The following is a 9646-nucleotide window of genomic DNA, read 5'->3' as shown; positions in this document are numbered from 1 at the left end:
TAATAGGGAAAATGCAATTATTCTGTGGAAGTGCAATTGCCACGTCGTGAAATTACTCCTTTGAAAGTTGGCAGTGAACACTTTTTAGGGCGCTGCACGTGTACACTGATGCAGCTGGACACAAAAGTGAAGACAACTTTTATGCTTGGCACACATTTGCAGTCACAACTTGCTTGCTCTTTTCTGCATTATATCACTTTTGGTAAGCTACATGGTGTTTCGATCGTGAATCCTCGAAATATTTTAATTGTGAAGCGTGCAGCGCTTGAAGCACGATTGACTGTCGACCTACGCTGCGTTGGATGCGCCCGGTTACCATCCTCAAACACATCTTTTCTTCCTGCTTCCCTTCCTTTCTTTCTTGTTCCTGCGTTTTTTCTTATTTTTTTTTAATTTCCTTAATTACTATTGCGGTCTTCTAGTTCGTTGTCCTCCCGAAAAAACCCTGGCTTAATTCCCAGTCCCGTGGTTGTTGTTATAGCGCACGGGCTAGTCTAGCTTCGGGGTTTTGACGGTTGTTAATCTGTAACTTTTCCATATATGGTCATGCACAAGCTTCTACAGCGATTCTTTAAAACTGATGGTAGCGCTAAAAAGGAAGAACACACGGTGAAAAAACGACACGACGACGAGGAAACGCTACTCACAATTGGTTTATTTTTTGAAAAGGGTCCAATATTTAAGAGCTATTCAATATTCTAGAGCGAACAACTAACATTTCAAAAATATGAACCAAGCTTAGTTCTTGCAAGCCAAGAGCAATAATGCATAGTGCTTCATGCTTGAGTGTTTGTACAAAACATGTGAATACTTATGCGTGATACGGAGGTATACAATCCTACGACTTATACAAGTGGACATTCAGGAAGCTGTTTATACAGCGAGATATAGCAATGCATATGCTGCTGTGACGGGCCCGACTCCCCCTATTTCATTAATGATGGAACTTGTGTTGGGAAGGATTGATTATACGAGAGTGCAGCGCTGTAGTTATATGTATGTATTAGAGTGCTGCAACTTATGATGATCGGCAAAAGTGGTGGAAAGCGTTTAGAGCACCCTGCACATGTATCTTGACTTCTGTGATTTCCGCCAATATCGTATAATCTACAGAACGCAGATCAAAAGTCATGTAAAAGAACTATAAAGGATAACTTATAATTTCGGTATAGTGTGCATAATTACACTGATATCCACAAGTGTGCTGAATCGGGCTGGTTCATCCCACGCACGGTGGGAATCAACGTTATGCGAAACATTTGCATGTAGCGGGCTCGTTTTGGATTGCGCAAAGCGTTACCAGGTAAATATTTGTGTAATACGAATAGCTCTTTGTCTGACAGGAGCGTGCGTATTACGACATCAGCAAGACGACGGTGACGACCATCGCGTGACGACGACGGCATGATTTCGACGTGAGCTTATACGACATGCCGATTGTTGGTTTCAACACAGGTATACTAGACGAGCGTAAGAGAGAGAAACGCTAATAAGTGGCCGCATCAGCCTAAGTACAGGGTCCTGAATATTTCGCTGCGCGCGTTCTCAAAAAGGTTTTGTGCTCATCCCTGCACTGTTCTTGCTCAAATTTTGCAGAACGATCGCATTTTTGCATCGAATTCATTTAGTATAACACTTCGCACATTTACTTGTTTGGTTTTTATGAAAAAAAGTGCAAATATACTGCACATATGAGAATGCAAGCTGCTGCCGTCTCTGCGCAAGCATAAACTTGTGTCGCCGCCTGCCGTCAGATGCAGAAAGCACCGTTTCAAGGAGGGCATTCGCCTGTCCCAGGAGTGGGCAACGCGCGGAAGCCCTCCCTGAAACGCTGCTTTCTGCAGCTGACGGCGGGCGGCGAAACAAGTTTATGTTTACTAGCAAAGAAAAAAAAAAGCAGCGGCCAGGTGGCGACCATCAATGTTTTCCATCTCACAAAACACAATATATATCCATTGCTCACGCATGGCTCCATAATCTTGGATAGTCGGCCGCGTGGTTCGGTTTGTACATGCCTCCTTTTGGGGTTTCGACTAAGTTTTGTGGTATTCCGAAGGTGAAGCTAGCTCTTAGTTGTGTTTGCCCGCAAGTATTTGCAGCAGCAGTAATAAGCGTGCCGCAGGCCCAGCCTGCTCTCTGCTAGTGTTTGCGCGCAGCATGTCGCAGAAGACGCGAGGCCGCTACAGGCGGTACTTGGAACCGAACTCAACTGATCAAGTACCAAAGCAGACCCTCAGCAGCATTGCCAAGCGAGCGAAAACACGCAGCGCTAGCAAGGTACGTGCAATACTGATAATTCAGTGATTATAACAAGTTCTTTTTGGGTGGAAGGGGGGGGGGGTAGGCAGTTTTTGACATGCCACTTTGGTTTAGTGGCTGTGGCGTTCTGCAGCCGAGCACAAAGTCGAGTTCTGTGCAGAGAAATATAAACATCTTTATTGACTAGTCCGAGGACTGTTGGCGGGGCCCCTAATCCAGGGCTCCCATGACGATTGCCGCGGCGCCGCTTTACGATGCAGGCAGAAAGTAAAAACAGTCCTGTGTAGTTTTTCGTACAGAGCTCGATCAAGGCTCTAGTCTAGAACGGTGAAAGCAACTGCGAGAGCATCAGACGACCACCAGGGTCAAAAGAGAGAATGCGTCACTTAAAATCACGACGTAGCTGAGCCGCAGCGAATTGCGTCTCTTTTTCTCAAGCTCTAAACAAAAGACTGGGCTTGAACGCGTTGAACTACCACAGAAGAATTGCTGCTGTGCCCTATATTCAGGTAACAAATCTAGAATGGACAACGCAGTTGCAAAAGTTCTCTGATTTCGATTGCTTGTGTAGGCAAATGAGCATAAGCAATAACTGAGCATGTGACAATGTAGGTAATTGTTGCCCTCAAATATAATACATTTCTTTCACATGCTACTAGCACATCGACCCAAGAGGCCAGTGCATCAATTCCCTTTTGCAGGATTGTGCCAACTCGTTGGATTCTTTCCCTTGCCGTCAGATCTTTGCATTTCGAAGTACTTGTGCACTCCTTGATTTAACAAATAAATAAGCACACAATTGTGATAAAATATAATAAATTGTATTATATTAGCTTGATAGCTTAGGGGAGCTTTCTGTATCCTTGGCATTGAGATTTGTCAGCAGCCATTTGTATTATTGGAAAACAGGATTAGTTGTATTTTAAACTAATGCACATGATGCAACAAAACAGCATCACTGTGTTGCTTCCAATGGGCGTATGTTTTCTCTATTTTGTCATAATTTCATCCTTTGCTCATGTCGGTATGAACTTGAGCGCAGCAATTAAAATTAATCCAGGTTATATTAAGTGTCATGTGCTCATACGATTCTGTGTACAGTGCACTTAGAATATCCTGCTTCTAAGATGCCTTACGAACCACCTGAATTGAGTATTTTGCAACTGATTATATGGCAGCATGTTATACACATATTGTAATATCAATTATTAATAATGGCTGAACAAGGGAAGCCTCAGCCCAGAGCGAGCCTTCCATTGTGTGACCCTTTTTAATGTTTTGGATATCAATTATATTACTTATTCTTTGTGTTGTTTATTATTAGTTGTGATACTTCTGTTTATTACACATCACTTCCACTGTAATTTATCTGCCCAGTACGCAGTAAAAGTAATTACCACTTAATTAAAACTGGAAGGCCTTTTTTTCCAGGTTATTGCACCAAACAAGCAGGCAGCGACCATTGTTTGTGCAAAGGACTCTCCAGTTCATCGGACAGCCAGTGTTTCTGAAGATGCATCTCGGGATGGCAACCTGAGCATGTTACCAGACATGGCTGCTAGCTGCCTTGATGATGAACCGCCAATGCCTTATGCCAGCAACACATGTGAAAGAGACGAGAGAGACGAAGATGAATGCTCTGTTCCTGCTCCCAGTGTTGCCATGCAGGATGTCAGCTCTGAAACCGAAGAAGAGGCCGACCATACACAGGTGCAACATGACAGCGAAGGTGACAGTGCAGCCGAAGATTGTGACACGGAACAGTTTGGTTTGGATGATGCCCCTGAGCAGTACTTCTTGAAACTCTCAAAGGAAACGCTCCCTTCGCAGTCGACGACAAAGGCAGAGGCACTGTTGCTCATCTTAGCTTATGTTGTCAGTGCTGGACTGACGTGGGCTCAAATTAGAGGTCTGCTAATTTTGATAAATGCCCTGTTAGGAAGCAATGTAGTGCCTGGAAGCACATATTTCTTCCGAAAGCTCTGGAAAGACAAGAAAGAACTGATAAAGCTACATTTTTTTTGTCACACTTGTCATGAATATTTGGGGAAGTTCTCAAAATCTGAAGAAAATGTGTCGGTGACTTGTCAGTCATGTGGCACGGAGAAGACGCTTCAGAGCCTGAAGCATTCTGGGAGTTTCTTCTTGATGTTTGATATGAGGCAGCGGATGCTAGATATATTGAAGAATGTTGGTGGTGCACTGCTTCAAAACTTGCAGTTGCTGGCATCACGACGCTGTATACCAGGAACATACAGTGACATCACTGACGGTGATTTGTATAGAAGCATAAGGAAACAGTTTAATATGAGTTGGTCAGATTTGACACTGTGCTTCAATACAGATGGTGCACCAGTTTTTGAATCGAGCAAATATTCAATTTGGCCAATTCAAATTCTTTTGAACGAGCTTCCTGCTCAAGTCCGGTGGCAAAATATAGCAATTGGCGCTCTGTGGTTTTCAAAAGTTCACCCTCCAATGCATCTTTTCATTGGCAAATTTGTTGAAGAGCTTGCCAATATTGGAACTCTTACATGGTCCCATGGTGGAAGACGAATTAAATCAGCGGTCCATGCAGTTGCTTGCTGTGTTGATTCGCCAGCTAGAGCTGCAGTTCTGAACATGAAGCAATTCAACGGCTACTTTGGCTGTAGTTGGTGTTTGGAGAGAGGCACAGCTGTAGAAGGTGAGTGCATGCATGGTACTTAGTGCCCATAGCTACAAAGCACTTTGAATTGGTGTTGTCAAACTCTTATTGGCAACAGAAGCAAAAATATTAAGTGAGTACTATGAACCAGCAAGTGGAGGGCAAATTGAGTGCAAGCTTAACTTTACACATTTATCATAGAAAGTGTATTTATTTGTCCAGCACTGAGGCTAGAGCTGGAGATCTATCTTGATAGATGGAAAAGCTGGGTGGGTGAAGTTTTGTTGCATATGTTCCCATCTACTAAGTGGTCTGGATAGTTGCAACGTTTTTATGCCACATTGGGCAATTTTTGACTAGTTTTTCTCAAAGCAGTGTATATATTGTTTTTTACAGGACATTTTCTATAGAACATTTCTTTAGAGAACTGGTAGTGGAATTTAACATAATTTATCTCCGTATGAGCAAATTATTTGTGGCTTAGAAGTATGGTTCGTTGTGCTAGTTGGTTAGATACATTAATGGGGATCATAGCGCTATAGGACACAGACTAGAGTGAGACAACAGGACAAGCGCTCATGCTGTTGCCTCCGTCTTCTCTGTGTCCTATAGCGCTATGATACCCATGGATTAATTTGTGGCTTCAGCCAGACGATTTGCAAATTTATTACTTGCAGAACATACAATTCAGCTGAACCTATCAGTGATGGCATTATGACAGCATGCTATGAAGCCACAGGAACATTAGTATTCCTGAGCCAATTTCCGTTTGTATCTTCTTCAGAAGGTACTTTTTTCAGAAGGTACTTGAAAGCCCTTTTTAGGACTAGTGTGTAGGTCAGCAGAAAAGTTAAGTGCTTTTGCCTGTGCATGGAACGGGAGTTTAAGCTATGCTGCTGCAATTACAAGCTCAATGGTCTTGGTAAGCCGACAATTCTAGATGCATTGCAAAAAGTGTGGCGAAACTCGCATGTAATTTTAGGTCTCGTTGCCCTCGTTTATGGAACAAATCTCAGTGGTTGCTCTCCGATGTGGCTTTGGTTGGCGTAGGCGTGCTTAGCTCGGAGATCAGAGACGGCATGCATAGAGGAGCTACTGCCCTACAAGTTGCAGATGCTTCCTGTTCAGGAAGGGCACATCTTCATTGCAGAGTGCAGCTCGTAGGCGCTTGTTCTGCGGCGAGCGTTGGCGTAACTGAGCAAATGACCGCAGCGAAGAATGAAAGAGTGAATACGGACTGCAGCAGGGGACGAGATGTGAGGAGGAAGGCTGTGGAGGAGGGTATGGCGAAGGCATGAGAAGAAAAGTGTAGTGTAGCGATGATGGCTACGAGTCGGTGCCAGAGTAGTGCGCGTCATCAAGGAGGTCTGCCGGCGGCTGCTGCTGTGATTCGCAAGCACGCGTCACACACACGCTGGCTCCCGCAATCTCTAAATTAGCAAGGCAGTCGCGCCGTACTTCACTCTGTTTGCAGTGGGCTGCACAAGACTGATTGTCTGTGCCAGCCAATATATTGCGAAATGAAAACATGTATAGAGCTGTGCTCCAATTCTGCATTAGGGAGTATCCTGATTGTCGGTGAATTTATTTCTTCCTTCATGCATTGCACTTTTTGTTTTCAATGTGTCATGGTGGAGTGATGCAGAAGAAACTTCCAAAAAAATAAGCCAGAAGATGGTAATGCCAGTAGTTGTGCTGCGATAAGTTATGTTGTTTGGTTGAATGGTTGCTTCCCACTAAAAAAGACCCAGGTTTGAGTCTCAGCAGAACATTGGTTCTTTTGCTTTATTACTTTATGTTTATATTTTACTTTATATGCTGGTGCTTGATACTTGTTTCCATTGCTATGCAATGTCAAAATAAATCGAGCAGAAATTGCAGAAAAAAAGTGATACATTTTAGTAGCACGAGCACCGAGTGACACTCTTGTTTCTTGCGCAGCACTTCCGGTCACCTCCTGTGATGACCGGGAACGAAATTGAATATAAAAAAAAATAGAAAAAAAAACATGGTACAGTGCAAAATTCATGGGTACAATTATATGTATGACATCAAAGCATAAGTTTAGAAACAAGTTGAGTTACTGAAATATCTGGACCGCGCCAACATATGCACAAGTTGTCGCAGTTACTCCAGTCATCGTTCCACTGATGCCTTCAAAACCAACGCCGGCCCACATGGCTTCCATGACTACCAGCGCACCTAGCCAAACCAGCTATCCGCAGTGGCATCCTCCTCGTCCCATCCGCTACTACTGCGGCTATCGTGGCCACATAGCACATTTTTGCCACAAGCGCCAGCAAGACGAGCGTTGCGGATATGACGTATACGAACGGGATGACTTTTCGCCCAAAGCTACTTTCCATTGTCTAGGGAGCCTCCATGGTCAATGCCATCCTTATGCTCCACCACGCGGCCGCTCACCATCGCCTACTGTAGCATCCAAGATGGCTCCGACGTACCGTCCTGCGAGACGCTGCTCGCCATCACCCCTTCGCCACTCCACGTCCCCACTTGGACCTGCTTCTCAATTCGCAGAGCGTCGTCCGGCTTTTGGAGGAAAAGCTGCATCAAACGACAGGACAGAAATTCCTCTATCGCGTCCGTGCAACATGATATTGGTTGTAGTAGAAGGTGTACAAGTAGAAGCTTTGATAGACACTGGTGCTAGTGTTTCAGTTATTCACTGTGAATTGTGTTCGCGACTTCGGAAAGTTACGACCCCCTATGATGGACCTACGCTGCTCGCTGCTCAAGGGGCCGCCATTCGACCTACCGTCATGTGCATTGCTTGTATATCCATCGCTTGACTTCTGCATTACGTACAATTTGCAGTGCTAAGTTCGTGTGCCCAGCAGCTCATATTGGGATGGGATTTTCTTTCTATGGCCTCCGCCTCCATCTGCTGCGGGCAACGCATTCTCCACATGAACGACGCGACCTATTCACTTCATGCAGATGATGCTCCACTTCACTTGCTTGCTGCAGAAGATACTGCGCTACCTCCTTGCCATCAAAGCATTGTTACTATGACGTCTGATGTCATTGACTGCGGCGACGTGCTCGTATTACCATCTGCAAGCGGTCTCGCAAGAGGGATAACCTTTGCATCAGGACTGGCTTAGTTTTATCATGGCTCTGCACTTCTCTACGCTACAAACATGACATCTGAAGATATTCTCATCCCTAAAGGCACTACATTAGCTTGCACCACTGAATTGGAGTCTATCTCTGTTGTTTCCTTTGACAGTTTTTTACTGCAGATTTAGCTGCCACATGTATGCGAATAAAGTGGGAATGCACTGAAAGGTAATGTTTTAAATGATTTAAATGTAAATGAAAAATAAGTGGTTAATTACTTGGGCATGGTAGCTATCTGCCTAAAAAGCTCACATAAATTTATGCTGAATGCTTGGCTTTTTGAGCTAGTGTGCTAAACCACTTATAGAAACATAAAAATCATTGTGGTTTAAACATTGGTGGATTAACTGCAGAGTCCATCAAGAATTCATTTAACCCTCTTATTTACATCGCTGATCATTTTCCCACTGTACTGCCGAAAGCACCATTGCTGCAATGCTCTGTGCTGCCACCAGTAGTAGTGGTACCACATCACGTTATGCTTAGGTGGCATGCTCTGCACACTTTACCAATTTTAATAGCTGCAATCACCATATTTTATCTGGTTTTGTTATGCTATATGGACAAAGGCCGATTGCTGAGTCACTTATTTTGCAGGAATACTTCTTAGTGTATGTGAGTGAAGACTTACTAAAGCTGAATTGCTGATACTGCCATATGATGTAATTCATAGCTTATTCTGATGCGTTCAGGAGATGACCTTTGCATTTGTGCGCTTATATTTGCAGGAACACTGAAGTACTTGTGCCATGCAGAGCCAGCCCCAGAAAGGACGCATGAAGGTGTTTTCAAGGCAATGCTTCAAGCTGTACACCAGAGAACTACAGTCGCTGGTATTAAGGGGCCATCTCCTTTGATGAAGCTAAAAAGTCTAGACCTTGTGTGGGGCTTGCCCCCAGACTATATGCATTGTGTTTTAGAAGGTGTAACAAAACAGCTGACTGAGTTGTGGCTTTCATCTGTAGGATCTGCCTATTACATTGGCAGAGAGCTGAAATTGCTGGATGGGAGGTTGTGTAGCATCAAGCCACCAATAACATTCGGACGAACACCGCGACCACTCTCGGAGCGTTCTTTTTGGAAGGCTGTTGAATGGCGGCATTGGCTTTTATTTTATAGTATTCCATGCCTTTCAGGTGTGCTTGCACAAAGTTTCCTGGCTCATTTTTCTCTGCTTTCGAAAGCTGTTTTTTTATTGCTTAAAGATATTGTTACTGCAAGTGGCATAAATGAGGCAGAAGAGCTGTTGCTGAGATTTGTTGCTCATATGTCAAGACTTTATGGAGAATCTTCAATGACATTTAATGTCCACCAACTGCTACACTTGCCGAAGTCAACATGAATGTTTGGTCCTCTTTGGGCAACATCGACATTTCCCTTTGAAGATGGCAATGGCTTTGTATTGCGTCTTATTTCTGCGGCGAAGTTTGTGCCAATGCAGGTAGCTGAGAGGTGCATTATGCGAGAGATGTATCGTAACTTGGAAAGAACAGTGACTATGTCTGCTCGCATAGCATCTGCGAAAGCGAAGATGGAAATTCAGTACAAGGCATGCTTTCAGACATGTGTTCTTGGTGTGCCCCAGCCATTTTCAGGGAT

General features: G+C 44.1%; 1 protein-coding gene across 1 annotated transcript; it reads left to right on the top strand.

Annotated features, from left to right (window-relative positions):
• Positions 1 to 1893: 1893 nt before the first annotated feature.
• Positions 1894 to 9389, top strand: LOC142570561 (uncharacterized). Its single transcript, XM_075678934.1, has 3 exons — positions 1894 to 2277; positions 3691 to 4945; positions 8776 to 9389. Exons 1-3 carry the CDS (start codon positions 2158 to 2160, stop codon positions 9387 to 9389), a joined length of 1989 nt encoding a protein of 662 aa, XP_075535049.1. The 5' UTR covers positions 1894 to 2157.
• Positions 9390 to 9646: the final 257 nt, after the last annotated feature.

Source organism: Dermacentor variabilis, chromosome 2, assembly GCF_050947875.1.
Source record: "Dermacentor variabilis isolate Ectoservices chromosome 2, ASM5094787v1, whole genome shotgun sequence".
NCBI lineage: Eukaryota > Metazoa > Arthropoda > Arachnida > Ixodida > Ixodidae > Dermacentor > Dermacentor variabilis.
Note: the sequence above shows the minus strand (reverse complement) of the source record. Positions and strands in the feature narration are given on the sequence as shown.